Below are 27062 nucleotides of genomic sequence, written 5' to 3'. Positions count from 1 at the left end.
GGGTTCGATTCCCGGTGGGGGCAAGTTACCTGGTTGAGATTTTTTTCCGGGGTTTTCCCCTTAACTCAATATAAGCAAATGCTGGGTAACTTTCGGTGCTGGACCCCGGACTCATTTCACCGGCATTATCACCTTCATCTCATTCAGACGCTAAATAACCTAGATGTTGATATAGCGTCGTAAAATAACCTACTAACCTACTACCGACTATTCAGCTCCAATCTACTTCCTGCTCATACGAACACAGGAATAGAAGAGTTCATCTCCTGCAAGTCACACAACGTTGCAGGAACTGAAAGTAAATCTCAAATTGAGAACGGATCACGTTCAGCTGTTTATTTGCAAGGCGCTATGACGACGAGGGGTCAACAAACCGCCCCGCACGTGCGACCTCCCGATGCGCCCGCGTCTATCGATTTTTATTGCCAGCATCCCGTCCACCAGATGGCAGGCTGCACATTACTGCCACCTGTTGGACACCGGCGACGTCGTGCCTGATGATGGCAGAGCCACAGGTGGCAAGTTGCGGAACCTGTTGGCACTCCTCTTTCGTTTTTATACCCAAATCAGTTCTTCCCATAATGACTAATTCAGCACCTCCCACGAGGAACGACTGCAGGATATTAAGGGCCATTCTGCTAGGCTGGGCAGAGGCGTGCAAGGAGCTGCCATCTCAGGAAATGCACCATTTGCTCTGTACGCCACAATTTTCCCTGTAGAATACTTCTGAGAGGTTTGATGAGATAGAATGCTACTGCGGTATTCGTTTTTACAAGGTTTTATTATTGATATGCTTTACATTGGCTAAGTTAGGTCTAGGATATGAGCATAATATGATTTCACTGAAAGTTCAGTACAACTACGCCGAAGTTACTGTCAAAAAGCTCAGACATTGGTGTTATTCCAGCAGGACTTGAACCAAATACCTCACTATAATAATACCGGACAGCTGTATACTAGCAGCATTGGCGTGAGTGCGAAATATCGCGGACCTGACATCTAGCGGAGCGGGATGGAATTACGTCCACATATACAAATATTAACATAGCGAGATTCGGACTATTGTTTAAAACGTGAGTTACTAATGTGGAATTATATATGAAACACTTAAGAAATGTTGAATAATATTTAATGTAAAATCATCTTATATCAAAGCTGCATACTTCATATTACTTTCCGTAATTAAATGTTACATATTTTTTCTTTGGTTTATCGAGACAAAATCAATCTGGTATTAGGAATGAATTTACAGTAATGTTTTATATACGCATTGCTGACAACTGCAAAGATAAAATTGATACTATGAATTGCCCTTTTTAGAAAGGAACTAAGTCAAAATATGCTATTTTTCAGGAGAACAAAATAAACTTATTTTCATCAATAAATACCAGTGTACCAGTGTCGTATATAAACATCAACTTGATGTTAAAGATACAGGGAGAGGTTTGACTAAGTTTCTTTCTCTGCCAATCAGTATTGGAAGTATTAATTATTTCATCAGTAAAAATAAAAATGGCAAATTTTGACTTAGTGCCTTTCTAAAAAGTGCGAAAGACATGTGGACAACAATAAAACTTAATTTGACTATTACACTCTTACTACGTCACACTACTTTTGACCAATGAAACGGTACGAAAGGACGTATTTCAACCAATCATGGCTGCTTATCGCACAATTTTATCGCGTTCCTAGCATTTGTTTAATTTTATCGCGTCCCTAGCATTTGTTTGTTTGCCAACATTTGAAACTGCGCTGGTCTGGACGTCAAAAAAAAAAATATATATATATAAAATTACAAACCACTCCAGTCGATGCACAGCAGTTTCAAATATGACTCGCATTGGCATTCAAGAACAAGAATTAATAAAAATCACTGATCAAACCTATGCATCTTCTGAAATCCGATTTACAAATAAATGAAGAGCACCATTCGGAAATCCTGAAAAGTTGAATACACCCTGTAGGCCTAAATCAACGAGTTCCACTTCTATTACGCACACGTCCAATATAACATCAATTGAACCACCAACCACATTCAAATTTTAAAATTGTACATTCAATAATTATTCTTTTTAAAATTATTCATGTTTATTTTTTATGTCATCGTCGTTAATTAAAACTTTTCTAACACTTGTGTACAGTATATTAGCTAGGTTATGTTATAGCTTCTGCTATATGATATTATGGATAGTCACGTATCAGAGATTGTTTAATATTAAGATTTATTGAAAATCATCTGTCAAGTGACGTTGATTACTGGGATTCGGATAATTGAAGTGGAATGTTGCATTTTAATAAAAATGAAACTGAATCAACAAAGCCTTCTTAACTAGTAATATTGCCATCGTGTATAATAGATCGAGAACTTCTCGATGACAAGGCATTGCTCACTACTGCCATCTAGCATGCACTAGCGTAATATTTGTAATATTCAGATGGTACAATAATACATTTGAAGACAGTTGTATTTTCGTAAGTCAATTAATATTTTATTGTATTGGAGTACTTCGTTACTTCTAATCTTTATATACTTTCTTCTAATCTTGTAATAGTCAATTAAATCCCACTCGAGTTTTGATTTTCTCTAGATAAATCAAAACGTCTAGTGAGATTACTGTTGATAAAACCTTAAAATCTAATACATTTTAACTTCTATTCATTTATTAGGTCTAAATAAAAAAGATAATTTGTATTTTTTATCAACACAAAGACGAAGGAATTAGGCCTAATAATGAACTGTCGGAAATCGAAAGTACGATTTGGAGCAATTTGTAATGCTGCAATTGTCACAATTATAAACAGCACATATACACCCTGACATTTTAACACTAGTACTAATTAATAAAACTATTAACTAGTCCAGCAACAATATGCATTGCAGTTGATTGCAGCTTGCTTCGCGAGTATCTCCACACCGGCAGGTAGGTAGCAGCACCATCGTCGTTCGCACGCAAAACTGCTAGCTGTCCGGTATTATTATAGTAAGGTATTTGCTTGTACTTCTGAATCGAAGGACACGGAAACGAACCCTGCAGGATATATCTTTCTCTAGTTATGACCATAAACAATTACATTAGAATTATTCCCACCATATGTGAACGGTCATGCTAACCCCACAGCCGTGGGCAGAGACGAAGACGTACTAACAGCCTACATTGCCTAGAACCAGGATTGCCAACTTTTCTGAAGAAAATAATGGAGACTAAGGAATCGACAGAATTTCACATAGAAAACTGACAAATTATTCAGTTCAGTTACTTAAAAAAACTCTGTTCTACACTTCGGCAGGTAGGCTTAAGGGGAGAGGATGGTAATTGTTAAAACTTTTTTTCTATTTGGTGTAAAATATTAATTTTTTGTATGTAGAGAGCTGATGGCTATAGCAACTCAACAAAATAGAAATATTTTGAATAAATTATTTGGGAGCCAGATTTGAAAAAAAAAAATGTACCCAATGCAGGATTTTACTAAACTCGATATATCTAAGCCATTTTTAAAGATAAATTCAAACACAATGTTATAATTTATTTGTAAAAGCACGCTCTACAAACTGTCTGTAACAGAATTTTGATATTAGTTCCTACATTTGTAAAATAAACAATTAAAATTTAATAACATTTTTTTTATTTTCTTTCTTGCAACAGAGAGACTTATTTTTAAAATGAAATCAATTAGGGAAATTCCGTTACAGAGAAAAGTTTCCTAGTAGTCTAGAGAATGTGTATTCTAAATTTCATTCATATATCTTTAATAGTTCAAAAATTATATCGATTTTTGCCTGGCTATGTAGCAAAAAAAATAAAGCTCCAGAAACAGCAATCAAAGGGGTGTGATTTAATAATCCAGAGCGCAGGAACTTTAAAAATGGCGTCTCAACATCCAATAAGGGCACAGATACTCACACAATGTTATACAATGTATTCCACACACATCACAGAGTATTTTAAAGAAAAATTTGGTTTTGAAAAAAAAAAAAACGAAGTTCCGGAAAGAACAAACAAAGTGCGGTGTGATTTAAAAATCCATAGCGCAGGAAGTTTAAAAATGGCGTCTCAACAACCGATAAGGGCACAAATACCCATAAAATATTATACAATGTATTCTACACATATCACAGAGTATTTTAAGGAAAAAAATTGTTTTTTGAAAATTTACTCATTTTTCACCAAAAAATACCATCCTCTTCCCTTAAGTTAAGAGTGTTTGGAGACAGATTTTGTCTCGCGTAATAGTTGAAATGGACTGCAGTTTGCAGCTCTGGTTTGATTAGATGTGTCGTTCGGGGGCTCGGACTGAGCAATGCTTCGTGACTGCCGCTCTGTACAATGTTCTCTCGCTCATATCACTTCTGGAGACAGTACAGTGGAGCCATGTGGGTTAACACGAGTGGTGGCGCCGTGTTGCAGGTGTTCATCAAGTCGGAGCTGAAGGTGGGCGTGATCTACGTGAAGGAAGGCCAGTACACGGAGGAGGAGATCCTGGACAACAACGACAACAGCCCGCTCTTCGAGGAGTTCCTGCAGATCCTGGGCGACAAGGTGCGCCTCAAGGGTGAGTGTTCAGGCTATGTCATATGTTCGCATCGTTCAGGACTTCAGAATTGTGTAGTTCCATACCCCAACGAAATATTTTTGAAAATATGATACAAAATGTCTCGATAAATGCGCGTTTTTAATTACAGCGAAGACATGCCTGTTTTAATGAGAGAAAAAGTGACAGAGGATTGCAGGAAATCCCTATGATTGCGTGTATCGTCCGTACAGGATAAGCATCAATACAAACTTGTTGTCGTGTTGTGGCTGTTTGCCATGCGCAAGAGTGCATGATCGTCTGCTGTTTTGGTACGTACATTCATTCAAAAGTCAGAGAATCAACATTGGAACAGATGATTTGGTGACGGATGGATTATCGTCGTTCATGGCCCGCACGATCGCCGGACCTCAATCCGCTTGACTTCATGTGTACGTCACAGCAATAGATCATGTCGATGATCTTCTTCCACGGGTTTCGCAATCCGTAATATCATTCGTATTGAACCCGGCGGCCTTTATCTATGCGACATTCAATGCTTTGGCGATGTGAGTATTGTGTAGGACTAGGGACGTGATGTGGAATCATTTCTGTAATGTACACGTGGGCCTTGGATTGCCTCAGTCGTATAAGCGTACTCTTTGATGATTTTTCTCCAGGCAACTGTCTCAACGTAGAACACCCAGGTCATGTGTGTGAACTCTGCTTGTTGTAGCCAGGCCAGTACTGCTGGTTATTTGATAAATTGAAAAGTTTTGAAGCAGCTGATTATAATTTAAAATATTGATTGTTGTTAATCTGATATCATATTAACGGTGCAGACAGGAGTGTGCAGTGTTGTCTTCTATTGTTAAACAAATTTTTAACCATATTCTTTTTTTAAAATATGTGGAAAAAGGCACTTTAGGCAATGAAACCATGAAATAGGTAATAAAGACCCAAATTATCATTTTAGGGTTCTAAAAACTGTACCAACTTTAATGGTTTTCCATGAAACGTGAATATATTTTATATACATCTTGATTACACAACTTTTAACACTGTATCACTTCGGAATATGTATGATAAGACTTTCTTGTGTTAAATTCTAGCGTACCTTGTTTACATGTTTCGATCTTTTATGGGTCATCCTCAGAATATTTTAAGATTTTTTTTATTATCTACTTCACTGTACTATAAGCTTATGAATATATAGAACTACCTTTCACTATTATAGATTCAGTATATAGATCAACATTTTTCATCGCAACAGGAATCCACGGACTTACTTACTTTTTTACTTACTTACCTCCTTACTTATTTACTTATTTGCCTACTTACTTACTCACTTACTTACCTACTTACTTACTTACTTATTTACTTACGTACTTACCTACTTACTTATTTATTTACTTACTTACTTATTTACTTACTTACTTACCTACTTATTTATTTACTTACTTACCTACTAACTTGTTTACCTACTTACTTACTTGCTTACTTACTTATTTACTTACTTACCTACTTACTTATTTACTTACTTACTTCCTTACCTCCTTACGTACTTACCTACTTACTTATTTACTCTTACCTACTTACGTACTTACCTACTTACTTATTTACTTACTTACCTACTTACGTACTTACCTACTTACTTATTTACTTACTTACCTAATTTACTTACTTACCTACTTATAAACTTACTTAACTACTTACGTACTTACCTACTTACTTATTTACTTACTTACCTACTTACGTACTTATCTACTTATTTACTTACTTATTTACTTACTTACCTACTTATTTACTTACTTACCTACTTACGTACTTATCTACTTATTTACTTACTTATTTACTTACTTACCTACTTATTTACTTACTTACCTACTTACGTACTTACCTACTTACTTATTTACTTACTTACTTACTCGCTTACTTACTTACTGGCTTTTAAGGAACCCGGAGGTTCATTGCCGCCCTCACATAAGCCCGCCATCGGTCCCTATCCTGTGCAAGATTAATCCATTCTCTATCATCATATCCCACCTCCCTCAAATCCATTTTAATATTATCCTCCCATCTACACCTCGGCCTCCCCAAAGGTCTTTTCCCCTCAGATCTACTTACGTGTATATTACATTTAATGTGTAAGGAACGAAATAGGCAATTACCCTAAAATCCCAGGTCTAGTTATAACACACTTGAGAGGTTGGCACTCTTGGTTAATGAGGTTTGTCTACGTTTTGTATCAAGTTTTGCAGTGTTGCTGGTATCTGCAAGGGCGGGAAATATGATGATAGGTTCATCTTTTTCTGCCAGCAGTGTGGTGGTGTTGACACAAGCAAGTGATGCTTGAGGCGTCTGTGTACAGTCAGATGGTCTCTTGTACTCCAACCTGAGTGCTCCTCGTTGGTCAGCTTCTGTACAATATGCATATCTGACAACCCTTGACCCCATCCACTCAGCGCCTTCCTGGAATTCTCCCCAACAACTACAGACCAAGCTCGCTGTCTTTTGTTTTTCAAATTCTTTTCAATTTCACTGCAGTTTCATTTAAAACCGGAAAATGAAGTTCAGAAAATAAAAACGTGGATCCGATAATCGGTGTCACTGTATAAAAGTGATGTAATCAATATGACACATGCTTTCTAATACGTTTAGCAACAATTTAGTTTTTGTTGCATGTTACAGTCCATTCACCTGAGCTGTCATTCACTTGAGACACATCCGTGAAATCCTTTAATACGCGTCCAGATAAGAAGACGGACATCCGTTTCTGGATTGCACACAAAAGGAATTTATGTGATTTATTTTAAGAAATAAAATTATGAGTCAAGTTTTCAAAAAATAAAGTACTTAAAATTGCTGATCGCGCATCTCTTGTAGCTTACACGACAAGGACTGGTGCTAGAGATCCCTGTGCTGTTACGCGTGAGGTTCGAATCTCCGTGCATCTACTTTTTTGTGTAAGTTATATTCCAATTTATTGAAATTACAAATTCCATGTACTTATTTCAAATATATAGGCCTACATTTTGCACCCAAACGAGTAAATGTTCGTGCTTAGTGCAGTTCCAGATACATAATATAATACTACAGGGACAGCATTTTATTTTTACTTCAATTTTTATTGTACCTGAGTTTTTGAATGTACTTCACTCCCACCCCTTCTACTAATGAAGTTCCAACTCCACACAGAACCAAGACCGCATATAGTAAGCAGTACTGAGTTACTGAGTATAGTACGTTCCAGAAATATGTTCGCGTTTTCCAGTGACGAAAGAGCTCTCAATATTGAATCATATTTTCGCACGGGTACTGTCCGTTTGCCTACGTCGCATCCCGATTTCTCCCACCTGCTTCTGCTCGCCCCTCTGTAATAGCTGGGCTGTCTTAGCTCTTTTCTGAAAACATTAATTTCTCTTAGGAATTGGAAGTTTACGTAATATTATACAGCTGTTTAATTTAACTTAAATAAAAGGGCCTCGTTAAGTAATTAACTGTCACGTGATTTCCTCCCTTTCTACAATCCTGCGGCATAACCACTTGGACGGACAGTAGATAGCATGTCTGAGTAATTTTATATTTTCGGGTCGGGCAGAAGTGAAGATTGAATTTACAGTACGTAGAGTAGGTACAGAATTATTTCAACATGAGTTACTAGTACGAAGGACGAAACTGGCAATTGGAATTAGATGCAATAGCCTATAGTGCGATAATATGCACAAAAGAACTGAAACCTGTATCGAAATGAACGGCCACCATTTTCAAAATTGTGTTTAAATATTCATATTATGATTATTTTTCAATTTAACTTCTTTCTCTATATTGTACGCTAATGTACTGTAGACAGTATAATATACACTGCATAATGAATACGTTCGCATGGATAGCTCACATCGTGAGTAAAAACACTTATTCGTAATACAGTACTGTACTTTGATTAAAGAAAAACCTAATGAAAATTATCAAACTCAAAATCGCGATATTTCCTAGTTTACGTAAATGGATGAACTACTTTTCTTCCTTCCTGTACCTAGTAGAGTGATTTGTGTTTTACGCCAGTATCATCGAACTCCAGTCTTGGAGGGGGGAGCAAGCGGTGTTTCCGGTTCTCTAAAGGTATAGACAGGTTAATATTAAAAATGTTAGTAAAAATAAAATGATGTCCCTGTAGAAGATAAGTAATGTGATTAAAATTTTAAGTAAAAATTCAGAAAAAAACACTAGTTGAAAAAAGAAAAGAAAAATATCTATACGAAAAAAGTTAAATAATTGACAGTTTCAATTTGAAGGATATACAATTCCCTTAACAAATAAATATAAAATAAGTTAGATAATCAAGAGACTTTGACAAGCAAATTGTAATTATTCTTCTTTTCAAGCAAAGACAACGGAACAAGATGTGATTCAGCACCTCATCGTCAGTTCTTGGACGTGTGATTCCTTCTTCCGAATCCCCGATCTGCAAGCATCTTGATTTTTTTTTTTTTCTAACGCTCTCTAGTCCTATGTCTCCAAAAATGCATTTCAGCTGCCGAAAGCTTATTTTTCTTGTGTTTTTAATTACGAACTTCAGATCCATATGCTATAAACTTTAAACGCTCATTTGGGTACCGGCTGCGCATGTGTACCTTCGATTTGCAGTGTGAAGACAGTCACTTGTTTCTTGATGCCCTCCAGTCACGGCTCACGCGCCACTGCTTTGTTTGCTCTGCGGAGAACACCTGAGCATCAAGCTCAGATAATTGAAAGCAAGTCAGCGTGTATGGGGCAAATGGAAACATAACACTTGAAGCAGCGGCGGCTCGTGCAGTTCCAGACTTGCCTTTGTTAACCTGCGTTCCCTACGTTACGGCGTACTCTATTGTCAGCAAAACTAATCATATTCATGCAGTGGTGGCTAGTTGCCAGTATTCATTAACTGTGGAATAATATTCAAATAGCATCTTTCTCACGAAGACACTGCTCTACGGGAAGAAGTATTATACCTATTCGTTGTTACTTTAGGCTACACATATCAGAAACAAGCCTGTAAATAAATTATAGCTCCTATTTCGCTCATGGACCAATGCAGCAAGAATCTTTTGAGTTTTTACCGATCAAAGCCCAACATTAACTGCGACACTATCGAAAAAAATCTTGTTTTACCTGGGGCCTGTTTCGTAAAACTAATAAATTAATATTATTAGTAACAGCTTAACATTATTAGTGCTCTGTTTCATAAAATGTTTAAATAATAATAATAATAATAATAATAATAATAATTCTTTATTTATACTGGCAGAGTTAAGGCCATAGGGCCTTCTCTTACACTATAACAGGTCACAAAGTATACAAGCAGTTAAAATTTAACAAAAAGTTAAAGAACAGAATACTAACATATTACAAAATAATAATAATAATAATAATAATAATAATAATAATAATAATAATAATAATAATAATAATAGCATAATAAAATCGACACTAAACAACATGAAAATAATACCATAATAGAAAAAAGAAGTAAAATACATTGGAATATAGTGAAAGCAACTCATTTAGCACAAATGGTTAATATGGAAAACGTAAGGAAGAATATAACAAAATGGAATGTAATAAAATAATAATAAAAAAGAAAAGAAATAGGAATATTAAATAAAATTCACAATAAAAAGGCTATGATAATAAATTCATCGACTGATAAAGAGAACAAAAAGGAGAAAGGAAGGAAGAAGAAATATATAGCCTATATTTTTACAAAACTGTCGCAGAGAAAAGGGCTTATAACTGAAAGGAATCTAATTCAAAAAGTGCAACTTTAATTTATTTTTGAAACTAGACAATGTCCGACAGTCTCTGACATGTTGTGGTAGAGAGTTCCAGAGATGAGCTACAGAGACGGTGAAAGATGAAGAGTAGAAGGATGTTCTGTGTTTAGGAATGGAGAGTGCGATATGGTGTTGTGAGCGAGTATCTATTTCGTGATATGAGCACAAATGTTGAAAACGAGAAGCTAGGTAGCTAGGGTTAGAGGTTTGAAGAATATTGACGAGTAAAGTGAGAGAGTGAATAGTTCTTCTCTCTTTGAGACGGACCCAGGACAGCATATTTAGTGAAGGTGTGATACGGTCAGATCCAGTGGCGGCTCGTGGGTATTGAATTAAGGGGGGCTGCATACAAAAATAAACCAAGCATCTTACTTTATTTAAAGATTAGTTCCATGCACCTTATCTTGTAAGTTGTGTTTAAATGAGACAGGCTCATGTTAGTAGATTTACTGGCATTTAAAAGAATCCTGCAGGACAAAATTCCGGCACACCGGCGACGCTGATATAACCCCTGCATTTGCGAGTGTCGTTAAATAAACCATAATTTAATTTTTATATGCAGATTTGAACCTTAGTTGGTTGTATAATATATATACATGATACATCAATAAATGAAAAAAATAACTGAACCAGAAATTGAATTTACGATATTCAAGAGTACGCACCAGGGCGCTTGCCTCATTTATTGTCATGTTAGATGTTTCAGATTCCGTTATGGTTTGAAAACATTCTAGCAATGACTCCTTCTTCTCAAGAACAACATTTACTGTTCTTATTTAAAACTCCATCTTGTTGCCCCAGCTGATGGAATTGTCTTTCAAACACATTAATTTAATACAGACTGTGTGGAGATCGAGAGAACAAAGCAGGGATACTGGATAAATTAGCAAAAAATATGCGAGCTTTGCAGGCTATTTTGTTTAGCTGCTCTTTCCATTATGAGATTCAACTGATGGGCACTTATTTTCACATTTCTCCTCAATTTGTAAGATACTGAACTGAATAGACTCTAATTATTGTACAGTGCAACATTGTTGCACTTGTTATACTCACAACATTAAAGAAAATGTATTTGAAACTGCGCGCTACTGACAAACTGCTGCAAATTTTGCAGCTCCTGGAAACTCTGGATTCATGGTGAGGGGATAGCAGGGGGAGGGGTAAAACTAACGCGCAAAGCATCCGAGACGAGACTGGCAGCTCCAGGGGAGGAAGTGGCTTCACCCTATAGTCCTTGTTTCTGGTTTCGCTCTGGCAGCACCAGCGGAGAAAGTGACTTCACTAACGATTGCGTGCAAGTCATTGAGAGCGAAATTAAAAAAAAAAAATTCGAGCCGCTAAATAGAGACTGTATAATAAATGTATTTCACAACATAAAACGAGACAAGAGTCACAAATTTCTGAGGGTGCTGCAGCTCCGCAGTCCCTCTTCGAAAGCCGCCCCTGGTCAGATCTACGGACATTGCAAATAAATCGAACGTACTGTATGCATTATGAACACGCTGTAGTCTGTCTCAATAATAGTGAATGTTACAGAGGTCAGGTTTTGTTCCTTAACGTTGCTGTTGCAGGCTTCGACAAGTACAAAGGGGGGCTGGACACGGTGCACGACCTCACGGGCCTCTACTCCGTGTACACCAACTGGCGCAGCATCGAGATCATGTTCCACGTGTCCACTCAGCTGCCCTACGAGAAGCACGACCCGCAGAAGGTGAGTCACACGTTCCTAAATATTCCGTTTTGTTAGTACGTGAAGAACTGGCCACAAATTAGTAAATAAGTAAAAAAAAACCACTCATTTTCGTTGCATAAATCTGTATTTGGTAAATTTGTCAAGTGACAATCACTGGTAGGCCTAAGTACTGGAAGTTTCATTGCTATTGCGCAAAAATAATTGGAATCGCCAGTTCGTTTTCTACCAATCCTTTGTTCTTGGTAAACTTTCCTAAAAGTGTAGAAATAATATTTTAAAGTAATACTTATGACTTCACATTCAGGCAGTGACAGTGAAGAATAATTCATACCTACACCAGAGAAAACATTTAGGCCAAGAATAGGCTAAATACTAAACAAAAACCTATATAAAAAATCTGTCGGTGGTACTTCCATTTTCCGGGACAAACAGGAAGTATATACTTCGAATTTTTAAAAATAAACAGCTTTTGCCAAAAGAAAGAAAAATGTTCGCAAACATCCAGTATCATGTAGTTTTAGAGATAAAATGATTAAATGGGCGTCCTGAGTGTCACTAGTTTCATTCGAAAAGACGTATCATTGATTTATTTATTTATTTATTTACTTATTTAAACTATTAAATTCAGCTGTTGACATTATCTATTTATTTACTTATTTATTTAATTACTTGTATATTTATCTATTTATTTATTTACTTATTTATTATTTATTTATTTACTTAATTAATTAATTATCTGCTTATTTATTTCGTTATTTATTCACTTAGTTATTTACTTAATTATTTATTTACTAATGTATTTATTTACTTATTTACTTAATTATTTTTTTTATTTATTTGTTTACTTACTTGTTTATCTATCTATCTACCTATCATCTATCTATCTATCTATCTATCTATCTATCTATCTACTTATTCATTTATTTATTTATTTACTTAATTGCTTAATTATTTATTTATTTACTTATTTAAACTATTAAACTTTTAGCTGTTGACATTATTTACTTATTTACTTATTTATTTATCTATTTATTTATTTACTTATTATTTATTTATTTACTTAATTAATTATCTACTTATTTATTTACTTATTTCTTCACTTAGTTATTTACTTAATTATTTATTTACTAATGTATTTATTTACTTATTTACTTAATTGCGTATTTATTGTTTACTTATTTACTTAATTTATTGATTTATTTGTTTACTTACTTGTCTATCTATCTATCTATCTATCTATCTATCTATCTATCTATCTATCTATCTATCTATCTATCTATCTATCTATCTATCTATCTATTTATTCATTTATTTATTCATTCATTTATTTTGATTGATTTATTTATTTAGTTGTTTATTTATTTATTTATTTATTTAAACTATTAAACTTTTAGCTGTTGACGTTATCTATTTATTTACTTATTTACTTAATTTATTAATGTATTTGTTTACTTACTTGTCTATGTATGTATCTATTTATTTATTTATTTATTTATTTATTCATTTATCTTATGTGGTACATATCTATGTAATCTGTACCTACCTCAGCACTGTCTAAAGTCACTGTGGTGTGCAGCTGCAGCGCAAGCGGCACATCGGCAACGACATCGTGTGCGTGGTGTTCCTGGAGGCCGACAACACGTCCTTCTCGCCGGCCTGCATCAAGTCGCACTTCCTGCACACCTTCATCCTCGTGCGCACCAGCCCGCGCATCAAGCGGAAGCCCACGCGATACGAGGTGCGTCCCACGCCCCTCATTTGTCTGCGCCAGTTAGTACATTTACCTCCAGAAATGAAAGTTTCGCTAAAATATTTATTTTTCAAAACTAAAGGAATGTGAAGAAAATTTTGGATTTCTCATACAGGGACATCATTTTATTTTTACTTCAATTTTTATTGTACCTGAGTTTTTGAATGTACTTCACTCCCACCCCTTCTACTAATGAAGTTCAACCGTCCTCCACACAGATCCAAGACTGCATATACAGTCATAGTAGCCTTACGGTCATAGTAAACAGTACGTTCCAAAAATATGTTCGCGTTTTCCGGTGACGAAAGAGCTTTCAATATTGCATCATTTTCTCACAGGTACTGTCGTCCATTTGCCTACGTCGTATCCCGGTTTTCCCCACCAGCTTTTATTCGCCAGCTAGTGGCTGGGCTGTCTTAGCTCTTTTTTGAGAACATTATTTTCTGTTAGGAATTGGACGTCTACGTAATATTATACAACTGTTTAAAATAACTTAAATAAAAGGGCCTCGTTAAGTAATTAACTGTCACGTGATTTCGTCCCTTTCTACGACATTACGACGTAACCACTTGGACGAACAGTAGATAGCATGTCTGAGTAATTTTATCTTTTCGGATCGGGCAGAAGTGAAGATTGAATTTACAGTACGTAAGGTACTCTTTTATAGAGTAGGTACAGAATTATTTCAACATGAGTTACTAGTACGAAGGACGAAACTGGTAATTGGGATTAGGTACAATAGTCTATAGTGCGATAATATGCACATTAGAACTGAAGCTGTATCGAAATGAACGGCCACCATTTTAAAAAATGTGTTTAAATATCCATATTATGATTATTTTTCAATTTAACTTCATTCTCTATATTGTACGCTAATGTGCTGAAGACAGTATAATATACACTGCATAATGAATACGTCCACATGGACAGCTCAGTTCGTGAGTAAAAACACTCATTGTTAATACAGTACTGTATTTTGATTAAACAAAAACCTAATGAAAATTATCAAGCTCAAAATTGCGATATTTCCTAGTTTACGTAAATGGATAAACTACTTTTCTTCCCTCCTATACCTAGTAAAGTGATTTGTTTGTATATTACGCCAGTATCATCGAACTCCAGTCGTGGAAGGGGGTAGCAAACGGCGTTGATCCAGAGGTAAAGGCAAGTTAATATTAAAAATGTTAGTAAAAATAAAATGATGTCCCTGTACATAAATGTAAATCGTTAGTACTTCCTGGATGATGTATCAATGGAGAGGCTATCACGAACAAGTGAACAAGTAACTGTAGATGAAGTTCATGCTAGTCGCTCCAATATGCCAGTAATCTTATCTGGAACGCTTGTATGAAACAGCTGCTTAAAAGTAGGTTCTTTATTAGAAATCGTGTCGCACAAAAGATTTTGCCTTCAAAGTGAAGTAACATGCACGACATAGCATTTAAAAACAATTAACTTATTTTGTAGTGGTTAGGAACAGACGGAGATAGACAAGAATTTATATATCACTAATACATCATTAATTGGATCAACTAATTTAGGATGAATTTGGCGTATTATAGATTGTCAAAGAAGTCAGGGTAGTGTTATAATTAGCAATAATCAAAGCGCAATAATTATATATAACAATGCATTTAAACCCAATCAAAATATAAGTAACAACTCTCTACATTAATATTATTTTAATTCTTCTACGTCTGTATATTGCAATTTCATTTTTTATAAGATTGGCAACAATAGCGGCTCTACCATGAAGTCACACGGTCACGTGCCTTCCACTTGTGAACTAAATTGGCCAGGTTTTATTTGGCTTTCAATTTTTTCATTCCCACCGCCTTTCCTTTACACCACCACAAGCCAAAGTCAAGGGGGATTAAGTCTGGCGACCTTGAAGACCATTATCTGGGTCCTCTGCGTCCTATCCACCGATTACGTAAGTTATCGTCCAGTCAACTCCGCACACCACAAATGTTATATCACCTAGATGCGGAACTTGTCACACACCCTGTGTAATGGTTCAAACCTATCCGCTATCTCCAAGTGTCCCTGTGCATAGCATGATCGTCACTTAGTCCTTTTCTCTGCAAGCTCCGTCGAACTCCATCCACCAACATTCTCATGGTCTACCCGTTTCTCTTGTCCCTCCGCCGTCCAAATCAGTATTTTCCATGGTATTCTGTTCTCAGTCATCCGTTTTAAATGTCCACACCAACTCAAACGTTTTCCTTCTATCGTTTCTAAAATATTTTTGTCTACCTGCATAATTTCTCTGACAATGTCATTTCGGATTTTATCTTTTCTCGATATTCTTGCTGACCTCCTCCTCCTCTTCACCTCGTCGTACTATCCATGTTTCTGTTCTATGCAATGCCACACTCCACACAAAGCACTTCACTAGTCTCTTCCTTAGTTCTTTTTCCAGAGGTCCGCAGAAGATGCTCCTTTTTCTATTAAAAGCTTCCTTGGCATTGCTATCCTCCTTTTGACTTCCTGGCAGCAGCTCATGTTACTGCTTATAGTATTTGAAGCTGTCCACTTGCTCTACTGCCTCATATACAGTTCGCGAGTTTACCTTCTTTATTTTTCTTCTTCGTTTTATTTGTATTTATCGTCATCCCATACTTCTCACAGCTGTCATTTAGCTCCAGTAGCATATCCCTTAGTATCATCTCCTCTTCTGCTAACAACGCCATATCATCAGCAAATCTTATGCACTTTATTCTTCTTCCTCCTACTACCACCCCTCCCATGTTCTTCACCAAACCCTCAAATTTTATTGTGTCCCGCTGGTCGGCATTCCCACAATGGAGCGTGAAGGCAGTATCTCGGTTGACTTGCTGGTTTATAATGGCGGCTAGTGTGATGAGCAACGCAACAATGTGTGCAGGTGTCCGTGGTGACGCGGGACGAGGTGGGCGCCTACAAGCCGTACCTGTGGGAGCAGTCGGTGTTCGACAAGGGCCCCATGTTCCGCGAGTGGCTGCTCACCAAGATCGTCAACGGCGAGCGTGCCAGCTACTCCGCGCCCAAGTTCGCGCGCATGCAGGAGCGCACGCGCTCACAGATGCTTGAGGACATTGTTGCCAACCTCGCGAACCACGCCGAGACCGGCCAGATACCCAAGCCGTACCGGTGAGTACACGGTCGTCAGTTTGTAGGGCTTCCTGTCTTGCAGTGTACGCTTTCATTCTTCACATAAGCATCAGAAAAGAGTAATGAGCCGCACAAGACATTGCGCATGCTCAGACATCTAGAGCACAGATACACGTTATTCAAATTCGTTCTATTTCGAGAATGTCGTAACCGATTCTGAAACACACTTGAAAAGATGAGAAGAAAACGGATTTGCCGCAAATAATGGATGGATATAATATATAATTACATCGTGCTGTAAAATCGAAATTTGAAATACTACGCAGATTGAAGGGGGCAATATGAATCCTATAGATTCAAAATCCCCTATATCCATTTTCACAAATTGAAGAATTTTTACAGTAACTGGTGACAAATAGAAAGAATTTTCAACCTTACAATGACTTTTAACAAACCTTTTTCTTTACATTTAATGGGTTTTCGAATTCGAACTATATAAATCATTAGAATTCATTCTTAGCAAGCAATATGTGGGCATAACTAAATTATGAATAAAATGGTCTTAGGGGGTTTTGAATCTAGAGGATTCATATGATACATTAAAATAAATAAAAAACTTAATATCCGTTTTGTAACGAAGTCCATGGTTCGCCGCTGTGGCTCTGTGGATAGCACGCGCGCATTTGAAGAAATTTCTCTCCCGTCCACGGGTGTTTGTCCGTTGTCTTGTGAATGTCCTGTGATGTCTCTGCGGCGGTCCTGCGTGATGTCGATGCCATGACCAGGGAGGGCCGCATTTGTAGGATGTCTAGCGTGCGATCTCCTCTCCCTGCTAGCAGTGATGTGTGAGTCCAAGACAAGAAGGGGTGGTTAAACAGAGAGAGAAAGAAAGAAATGAAGTCTATGGTTAATTAGAAAAGTAGGCTGAAACTTTGCCTAGTTTGGCAACAGCGCGTCGCCGACTCACGTACGAAAGTGCACACACACACTCGGTCTGAACAGCTGAGTTAGTCATCCAGCACGGTTGCCAGACTTCCTAACGGCAGGAAATAATGATACTTGTTCATATTTTTATTTAATTTGCAAGAAAACCGTCCAGTTTATTTTAAATAATTATAGTCCAGGGTAATAAGTCATATACAGAAATATCATTGCTAACATGATAAACATTTGAATTCCTGCGAACTAAAGAAAACTGCAATGAGAAAGTCGCCTTCTGACATTGACATTTTTCGTTTCCATAGTCACAAAATAAAACTTCGTTGTTCATTTATTATCTACAGACGGCAATCGTATTTCTGCGCGCATTTGTTTCCAGTTTATTTCGTTATGATATTTTTTACCTTGGTTTAACTTTTTAATTTATTTATTTATAATATTTGACTTTGTTTTGTAAATATCTATATTTAATTTAGTTGGAAATGAATCATTCATATTCTGTTTAACAACTAGTTTCATTGTTGTTTATCTGCTAAGATGTTATCATTGAAATCTGTCGTTTTGAGTAACAATGGAACGTCGAAGAAGGATCTCTAATTTTGTGGCGTCATATTACAATACAAATCTCTGGGGCTTGCCGGTGTCGCCGCTCTGGTTTTAATTGTAATTAAACTGGTGATAACAAAATAATAACGAAGCAGGATTTGGATGCGCTGAGTTGAGCCGAATTTAATTAATCGAGCAATGCGACAGCAGCGCTCCCATCGGATCCAAGCGCAATGCATCTAACTCATTGTGATCGGCGTCAGCTGACCGGCTTACAAGAGAATCAATGAGAGGGAGATAGTAGGCCTATATCATTGAATGGCAGTGTACAACATCGTAGTGGAAAGAATGCTGGCGTACGGCAATTGACGAAACCAGCAAAAAAAAAAACTGAAGCCAGTAGAGATAGTTTTCTTAGAAGTCATATAAATAATTTATAACACACGATTATATTATAAATTAAGATAATATTTAATCCAACATTTGCTAGCACGGCCATCACGCAATATTGTTAAGGGAACAATGAAAATATTTATCTGAACATCAGGTATTAAACAAATATGCATCAGGTGTGACAAGATTCCAGTTGATTTATTGAAACTCAGTAGATTCTTACAGGCCAGTACGCACTAGTACATTGGGCTGCAAAAGAAATGCTGAGTCGAAGTCGCTATCGATTTGAAATATTATCGTGTCGCTTAGGAAACCATATAAACAGAGATATACAGAAGGCTTTGCATTCAATTTTCAGCTCTGTATCTGTGTTTATAATACAAATTTATATCTATAATGAAATTGATACATTTTGTTAAAACAATATGAAACGTAACTGGCCATATATATAATTTGTAACAATGACAGCATCCATGGATAATAAGGAAGGCTGTGGAATACCATATAAACTGCAGTTTCACTATTTTCAATGTTGTAAAATAAAAGTATATGAATAATTTAAAATCAATTCATATTTTAATAATAAGGTGAACATGTTACAAAGTCGTATTTACATTTTTTTTAATTAGTTTCAGGAAAACAGATTTCCACCTCGCCATGTTTGCTGAAGTCCTCGGAAAATGATATAATTTCGTACCGGCATTTCTTTTCAACCCAATATACATGAGCGAAATAATTGATAGGAAATACCTGATCAAACCGTGTGCTTCCCCAATTAAATAGCAGTCGTGTAGTGCAGATTAGAAAGAGCCGTGCAGCAGGCTTGCAACTGACTGTGTTGTTGCGCAGGCGCGGGTCGTGGCGGCCGATCGGCCACATGCGGCCCTCCAGCCCGCTGCTGGACTCCGTGCGCGACCAGTTCGAGGACTACGACCAGCTGGCCAAGGACTTCACGCGCATGTTCCTCAACAACGAGGAGAACACCACCAACAACGCCAACCTGTTCGACGTCGTGTTCCTGGTGGGCCAGAGCAAGCAGAAGACGCGCTTCATCGGCGTGCGGGCCATCCTGGGCGTGCGCAGCAGGTGCGTGCTACCACCACCATTACCACTGTCATCATCATCATCTTCATTATTATCAGTATTATTATCATTATCATTATTATCATCATTATTATCATCATAATCATTATTATTATTATCATTATCATCATTATTATTATCATTATCAGTATCATTATTATTATCATTATTAGTATCATCATTATTATTATCATTATTATTATCATCATTATTATTATCATTATTATTATCATTATTATTATCATCATTATTGTTATCATTATTATTATCATCATCATTATTATTATCATTATCATTATTACTATTTTTAATTATTATTATCATTATTATTATTTATTATTATTATTTTATTATCATTATTATTGTTTATTAGTATTAGTATTTATTAATTGTTATTATTATCGTTATCATTATTATTATCATTATTATTATTAATTATTATTACCATCATTATTATTTATTAGTATTATTATTTATTAGTATTATTAATTATTATTGTCATTATCATTATTATTATCATCATTATTAATTATTATCATTATTATTATTTATTAGTATTATTATTCATTATTAGTATTATTATTTATTACTAATTATTATTATTATCATTATCATTATTATTATCATTATTATTATTTATTAATAGTATTATTATTTATTATTAGTATTGATTATTATTATTATTATTATTATTATTATTATTATTATTATTATTATAATTAAAGGCCTCAAATTCAAGATGTGCAATTCCTTTGCGTATGTCAGCAGGCCCTAAATTGCTGTTCTCTGTATTTTATTCCACCTCAACACAACTTACGTCAGACGTAATTCACAATCTAATGTGTCAACGTTTATCACCAGGGAACGGATTTATATGGTCTAAAAATATATGAAATATGTAAATATATATGTAGTTATTTTTACCAAAATATGGAATTAAATATGGATTTTTACCAAAATATGGAATTAAATATGGACTTAAAATTATAAAAAAATGACTATGTACGTTAAATATTGGTACATTTTAATCAAACTAAACAAAAAATATAATGGACGTACCTTATCTTCCAATGTAGTTTCAACAAAACACAATTTTTATTGTCTGTTACCATAACAATAGGTTACAAACATTTCTTTCAAGTGCTGAAAAGTGAATCTTCTTCTATTGTCTCTGAGGATAGATTTATACTGACTAAAAGAGCGTTCGACGTCACAAGAAGTAACTGGTACATAATTCAATTTCACAATGTCTGCTGGGGATAAGTCCAAGTTAATCTTCACTGTTGATTCACCACTCATCACAGCAACAACCTTTTGTAGTTCTTCATATCCAGGGTTTTTTGAAAGTACAGTGTCCACCTTAGCTCTTACTGCATCTGCAACTTTACCTCTACCACGATTCAGTTGTTCCACAGTACTATTTATAATTTCAAAACTTTCAGATAGTGAAAGGTGCCTATTTTGGAGACTTTTGAGCGTTTTTATGATGCATGAAAATGTATGCTGAATGTGAGCTAAGTCATTCTTCACACTTATGTCACAGGTAACTGTTTTCGCAGTATCAATTGAGACTGCATCTTCAGAGTCCAATGCAAGGAGAACATTGTTAATAGAGTCTATATGTTCGGCATAATATTCAACTGCTTCTAGCCATGTACCCCATCTAGTTAAAATTGGCTTTGGTGGCAATGGAATTTCAGGGTACATTTCTTTCAACACGTTAACTCTACTGGGAGCTTTGAGAAATACTTTTTTCACTGATGAAATCAACAAATCTACTTTAGGGAAATTGTCTCTGACCACTTCTGCCACACGATGAAATGCATGCGCCACACAAGTAAAATGAGTCAATTTAGGATATACAACAGATAATGCTTGTCCAGCTTTGACCATATAAGGGGCAGCATCGCTAATAAAGAATAACACATTATCGTACATAATACCCTTTGGCCACAGGATACCCATAGCTTCGTTGAACAGTTTAACTATAGTTTTGTTATTGCACTTTTCTAGAACATCACAATGTAAAAGAATTCGTTCAGAATATTGTTCATTTAACAAACCGATAACTACATTACCAACAAGTCTACCTTCTTTGTCGGGAGTCTCATCAATGGAAACCCAAATTGAACTATCTTTAATTTCATCTCTTATCTTCTGTATTGTCTCATCGTAGATGGATGGAGCATACGTCTTCCTAAGTGTTGACTCATCCGGGATTGTATGTTGAGTATATTTTTCAAGGAATTCCCTGAAGACCTTATTCTTTAGTTTGTAGAGAGGAATATCAGCAGAGATGAGAGAACGGCACAGGTCGATGTTAAACTCAGATCTTACATTCGATGTTGTTGGTTGTGTTAAAAACAATTGTCTCTGCTTGGAATTTAGTTGTTTGTTGGCCTGATGTTTACTAGTTGTAATGTGTTGTTGCACCAGGAACTTTTGTGTAGATGATACTGCACACTGACACAAATTACAAAATAATATTTTATTGTCAGTTGATAAACCATCTTCTTTAAATTCTGAAATGTAACTTGTTAGTTTTGATTTTAAATTGACTGAATGACGTACTTTTGGCATATTTACCGTCTTTATAGTATGATTTACAAAACTGAACCTATGTGTACTCTGACTGGCATTTAACTGTTGAGCTGCACAACTGAAGTCTGTTAAAAATTTTAAATTAAATTAATACAGTTTTGTAACTTACTTTCCCATTGTTGATAGGACTGCTAATTTTCAAATAACTCTGATGTTAAAGGGATTACTGAACATGTGTTTAAATCTCTATTGTTGAAATGTATTTTTAAAAGTTAATGGAATTTTGTTTTGTTTTATTGTTAAACCTAATATAATATGGACTGTTTTATATGAAATATGGAAAATATATGGAAATTAACGAAAATATGTACTAAACTCTAAAATATGGAAAAATATGGAAAATAAAAGTAGGATTTTTCAACCCTACACATTGTGAAACATAAAGATAATGCAAAATATAAATTATATTAGCTTTATAAGTAAATATGTATTTACATATAAATCCTTTCCCTGTTTATCACTAATGCAATAGTTTACTCAACTTCAAAATTCAACGTGGGCAAGAAATGCCTCACTAGAATCAGGGTTCCCATTACGTGGCGTAATTCTACGACAAGGGACCCGTAATTTTACTTCCGTCACGGAAGAATCCATGCTTAGGATTTGAACCCATAAACCTCAGTGCTGTGGCGCTCCACGTGCTATTGCTGCTAATTGGATCCCCTCACGCCACCCAGATCTGCCTATCGCGTGCTTGAATGTGGTCACGTGATATTGCACACTCTTATCTACACTTTATTGCGGTTTTAGGGTCTATAAAACAACAATTCATGAAGATTGTGTAAGGAGGGTCGAGGGTTCAATAACGGAAAGAAACAGCGAATTTATTATTTAGATAATGAAGCGAGGAGGAAGCAGATATAGACGAGGGCAATGAAGCAGGAGAGAGAATCTGGACAACAGAAGAAGGCGGCTAAGCGAGGGAAAGAAACAAACGAGACATGAAAAGGGATGCTAAAAGAAAGATAAGTGGAACACAGCAAATAAAAGTGTAGGAATAAATAGGCTAAATAATATAAAGAAACTTTGAAGAAAATAATAAACGAAGAAGCATAATAGTAATATGCGTTACAAGAGCGGTATGTTGAAGTTTTCATGTTCGAGGAAAAGTTTGAAAAAGCGAAACGTAGTTGAGCTTTTTTAATTTCCGAGAATTGAAAGAAAACATACCGCTCGTGTATCGTACATTATTTTGTGCGAAGATCGTTTATTACATACCTGAAAGAGGAATTTCTAATTAGTTGCAATGAAATCTCCATCTTGGTTTCTGTTCAATGACGCCAAATTTGCAAAACAAAAATACCAGTATCTATCTTCAACATTGTTGCTTTAAAATGTTTTATGGGTTTACTATACTCCAGCAGGCCGTGATATACGTCTGTCTTTTTTTCCCCCCAGTCTATGGAATCTTGTTGATTTTTTCACGGCTTCCTTAATGTTACTTGCATCACGAATGCAGTAACTTTAGTGGAGTTGTAGAGTTTACTTAATTTTTGCAAATATTTAAAAACAATAATTAACAGTGAAATTTAGGTGAAATTGCAGTGGTAAGTTTCCAATTTATAATTATTACTATATTGAACGTCTCTAAAAATAATATGTTAAAAGCCTAAAGCAGTAAAATCAATATGTCACTTAAGCGGTAAGAAGAGGGAAATTGTTATGTGTGTTAGGTTGGGAATACTGAATGTGGAATTTTAGACTTTCCGCGGATTGGTTTTGTGCGGAAACCAAGCAAATACGCACGATCTCGCACAAACGGAATAAAGCATCCAAGCAAGGGAAGGCAAAAATAAAGCCTGGAATATGAAATGGAAAACGGAGGAAATGATAAAAGAAAGAAAAAATGAAAAGGAATTAAATACATTGAAACAAAAAACAGACAAAAAGAAAACAAAGGCGTGAAGGTAAGCTCACAGAAGGAAATACACGGATATCAGAAAACTTTGAAAATTGTAGTGAAATATAATCTGCTCGACAAAGAATTAAACGTGAATAAGAGGAAAGAAAACAAATAAACAATTTACTATAGATGGAAGAATAAAGTGGAATGCAGAAGGATAACAAGAGAAAGCAGTGAAACAAATATAATAAATTAGACGCATCACAATATTTCACAATCTAGCAGAGAGAGTTCAGTTTCGAAGAACCTAGCTTCCAGTGATGACCAGCAAGAACGTCTGGAAACGTTGATACCAAACACTATTTTCGTTATGCAATAACCTTAGCATCTCTTCTGTACCAATTCAGCCTTGTCTTTGTTAAATGATCTCGTGTATTATTATTATTATTATTATTATTATTATTATTATTATTATTATTATTATTATTATTATTGTAGTGTAGGATTATTGTATTCAGTTATCTCTACTAGGGTAAATCGATAAATAAAAATTATTATTATTATTTATTATTATTATTATTATTATTATTATTGTAGTGTAGGATTATTGTATTCAATTATCTCTACTAGGGTAAATCGATAAATAAAAATTATTATTATATTATTTATTATTATTATTATTATTATTATTATTATTATTATTATTATTATTGTAGTGTAGGATTATTGTATTCAATTATCTCTACTAGGGTAAATCGATAAATAAAAATTATTATTTATTATTATTATTATTATTATTATTATTATTATTATTATTATTATTATTATTACTATTACTATTAAATCCCTTTCTCCAATAGCCAGGTTTATTAAAAGTGCTAATTTGCAGGATCAGATTTGATTTTACTTATGCATGATATATCCTTACTTGTTATTTAATATCTTTTAACTTATTATTTGTTAAATATTGCCATTTATTTTGTTGCATTTGGTGAATGATTAATGTTGACCATTATATTGATTGTATTTCATCTCACTGCCATTTTCTGTCATTCATTCTCATCATCATTTGTTCTGTTTTGTTTGGTTTTTTATTTTGTGCTAAACTGTAATTGGCTTTGTGCTGTTGTTTTGCACATTAATATTCGAAATAAATAAATAAATTACTATTTTATTATCATTATTATTGTTATTATTACTGTTATTAGCAGCACTACTGCTACTTCGATGTGTGCTTTCCTCTTCCAGTGGCCTCAGAACTCCATTATTCTTGTGTCATACAGGGTGTTCCAGGAGATGCTGTACGGGATCTCGACGGGGTTCGGCTCGCCGCAGGTCCCGGTGGCGGAGCTGCTGGCACGCGCCGTGCCCACGCTGCACAGCCCGCAGAAACCCAAGAGCAGCAACTTCCTCCAGGTGCCTGACATCGAGTCGCCCAGGTACGTGCCTGCATCATGTCTTGTCACAAAGAGAAAAGCAAGTTTTGGCTAGCACGTGCACAATTCCGAGACGCGCCAAGTCTGTGGGCAGAGAAAATGCAGCTCCTGTGCTGGTTGAAGTAGTGCAACCCGCTACCAGACAATCTGGTCTTAGTTTTCACTGAGAAAGTTGTGCGTGAAAAAGTGTTGCTGAATAATTGTAACAGCTACAGCCTGTATCAGTTTTTCAGCACTGCCGAATCTCGATTACCCGGCAGTCAGTATTCCCCTCTGCTTGACTACTTTTCGAGCTTGTAAAGGAATATAGGCAATGATGACTAAATGGGTGTGGGATTAAAATCTACGTCACAGTATTTGCGTAGGCTATATTTTCAGTTGAGCTACCTTTCGCTTTTTCATTATACGAATTGTAAATATAAAGTTCTTTGATACTGAAAAATGTCGCTTTGAGATTTTCACGAAAATCTACATCTTGGGCATCTTTAATATCAAAAACGTTGTTCTCAGCATTCGTTTGTTTGTGTACAGTAATTTATCATAAACTATTAGCTAGATTCTATTGATATTCAATATGGACGAGTCAGTTTACACGTGATGTAATATAGTACATGAAAAAATGTAATAAATTTATTAAAATATTATTTATCCAGCTTGATTATGTAATGTGGACTTTACATCACTAAAAATGTTATAAACACATTCATTACGCAACCAGTTAGGTAATGGTATTAGGCAACTAGTTAGGTAATGATACTTCTATCACGCAACTAGTCAGATAATGGTAACTCCTGTTATGAAACTAGTTAGGTAATGGTACTTGTATTACGCAACTAGTTAGATAATGGTAACTTCTGTTACGAAACTAGTTAGGTAATGGTACTTGTATCACGGTCCTAGTCAGATAATGGTAACTTCTGTTACGAAACTAGTTAGTAATGGTATTTATATCACAACTAGTTAGATAATGGTACTTCTATTACGGAACTAGTTAGATAATGATACTTCTATCACGCAACTAGTTAGATAATGGTACTTCTATTACGCAACTAGTTAGATAATTGTAATTCTATTACGCAACTAGTTAGATAATGGTACTTCTATTACGCAACTAGTTAGGTAATGATACTTCTATCACGCAACTAGTAAGATAATTGTAATTCTATTACACAACCAGTTAGATAATGGTACTTCTATTACGCAACTGGTTTCAGCCAATCAGAAAATTGAACATCCAATGTAGAGACCAGCACGCTGACCCCTACACCACAGAGGTGGTATTATTTTTTGTAATATTTTTCCAAATTTTCTTTACATTGTGCCGATCTCTAACAATATTGTATATAACTATTTCTGAAAATTT

General features: G+C 35.3%; 1 protein-coding gene across 1 annotated transcript in view; it reads left to right on the top strand.

Moving 5' to 3' along the window:
• Positions 1 to 27062, top strand: part of rsh (radish) — a 370766-nt gene that overhangs the window by 279515 nt on the left and 64189 nt on the right. Inside the window, exons 6-11 of the mRNA XM_069825057.1 lie at positions 4407 to 4551; positions 11894 to 12033; positions 13592 to 13753; positions 16653 to 16897; positions 19586 to 19822; positions 25547 to 25702. Of these exons, the coding sequence (XP_069681158.1) occupies positions 4407 to 4551; positions 11894 to 12033; positions 13592 to 13753; positions 16653 to 16897; positions 19586 to 19822; positions 25547 to 25702 (1085 nt within the window). The remainder of the gene's footprint in view (positions 1 to 4406; positions 4552 to 11893; positions 12034 to 13591; positions 13754 to 16652; positions 16898 to 19585; positions 19823 to 25546; positions 25703 to 27062) is intronic.

This window comes from Periplaneta americana, chromosome 1 (assembly GCF_040183065.1).
Source record: "Periplaneta americana isolate PAMFEO1 chromosome 1, P.americana_PAMFEO1_priV1, whole genome shotgun sequence".
In the NCBI taxonomy this organism is placed as follows: domain Eukaryota; kingdom Metazoa; phylum Arthropoda; class Insecta; order Blattodea; family Blattidae; genus Periplaneta; species Periplaneta americana.
This window is presented reverse-complemented; position numbering and strand designations above follow the sequence as displayed.